General features: G+C 39.2%; 1 protein-coding gene across 1 annotated transcript in view; it reads left to right on the top strand.

Moving 5' to 3' along the window:
- Nucleotides 1–862: 862 nt before the first annotated feature.
- The window catches only part of LOC101863328 (protein ABHD14B), a gene marked incomplete in the record, with an annotated part of 7,891 nt that continues 7,395 nt past the window's right edge, over nucleotides 863–1,358 (top strand). The window contains 1 exon segment of the mRNA XM_013079446.2: nucleotides 863–1,163. Within this exon segment, the coding sequence (XP_012934900.1) occupies nucleotides 1,150–1,163 (14 nt within the window).

Genomic DNA, 1,358 nt, shown 5'->3' with positions numbered 1-1,358 from the left:
AAAAACAAACAAGTGCCAGGATCTGGATAATAAAGAGGTACCTTTTCTTCATTTTTCTTTTTCCTATCTACAGAGATTACAAAAGGTGAAGGATGGTAGTGGTAGATAGGTCAATTACTGTTTCTTTTCATTACCTCAGTTGTTTTTGTGTGTCTGTCTCACTTTTTCTCTACACTTAACAACCTTTGTTTTATATTCACATCGGTGAGCTTCTCTTTACACAAACAACAGCTGTTGATATGACTTCCGTTTCTCCACGTTGTCTTCCTCTGTTTCACGTACTTGTGATTCACATTTCTTGACGCACCCTTTTTTCCCCTTATTCTTTTTTTTCATTTTTCTTTTATCGCCATAACCACCGGAAAAAAGCAAACAAAAAACCCCAATACAAAACACGAGCGCGTAAATAATAGAAGATAACTGGGCCTTGTTCAGCGCAAAATAAAAATTTTACATGTGCCACGACAGAGTCAAAACGTTTCATCTGGGGGCCTACTTCAATTGTATAGGAACGCTGTAACCCTTTATTTACCTACTTTTGTGCATCCTCGCGGGAGAGAGGCAAAAAGTCCCATGTGTACGGTGATAATATAAATCATATGGAACACTTTCACCCTATTCATTACTTGCGGATTCGCGCACCTTCGTGGGAAAGAGTCGAAAGGCTGTAACTAATATTACGAAATGTATGTCGTATGGAACACTTTCACCCTTTGCTTGTGGGCGTTCGCGTAAACTTGCTGACTCAATCAAAATGTTCTATCTGAACTGCAATAATGCATTTAAGATGGAACACTTTCACTCCTAGCTCCCTGACTTTTGTATACGGAGCACTAACGCTTATCGGCGCCTGATTCACGTACCAGGAAAATGTATTCACATTTTGACTCTCAGTTAAGAACTCGAGCGAGAACGTCACTTGAGCTTTCATTTTGTTGACGGTTGTTTTCGAGTTCACTGCATCTGTGTATCGAAACGCTTCCCAAGAACGTGTTGTGTAGTAGTTAATGCAACCAGACGAAAAAGTCATAATAAGTGTTTAAATCATAATCTTTTAAGCAGTTTCATATAATTGATATTTTTCGAGGGTTTTACATCTTTGGACGTTTGTATTCGGTGTCATCCATATTTCAAGTTTTATAAGCAGATATGGCACAGAATGGGTAAGTACAGCAGTTTATGTTTTGTCATACTTTCTGCTTGTTTACACTGAGGAGTTAATGTTGTATGTGATGTAGATTCTAGACTGTCTTGTGTTTGGGTGCTCCACAGTCAAATGCATAGGCCCTATAGGGTTGACAACGTTATCTCGAGGGTCCTAGATCTACGTAAAAAAAAGGAACCAGAACCCCCCCCCC

This window comes from Aplysia californica, unplaced genomic scaffold (genome assembly GCF_000002075.1).
Source record: "Aplysia californica isolate F4 #8 unplaced genomic scaffold, AplCal3.0 scaffold00052, whole genome shotgun sequence".
NCBI classification, from domain to species: domain Eukaryota; kingdom Metazoa; phylum Mollusca; class Gastropoda; order Aplysiida; family Aplysiidae; genus Aplysia; species Aplysia californica.
Note: the sequence above shows the minus strand (reverse complement) of the source record. Positions and strands in the feature narration are given on the sequence as shown.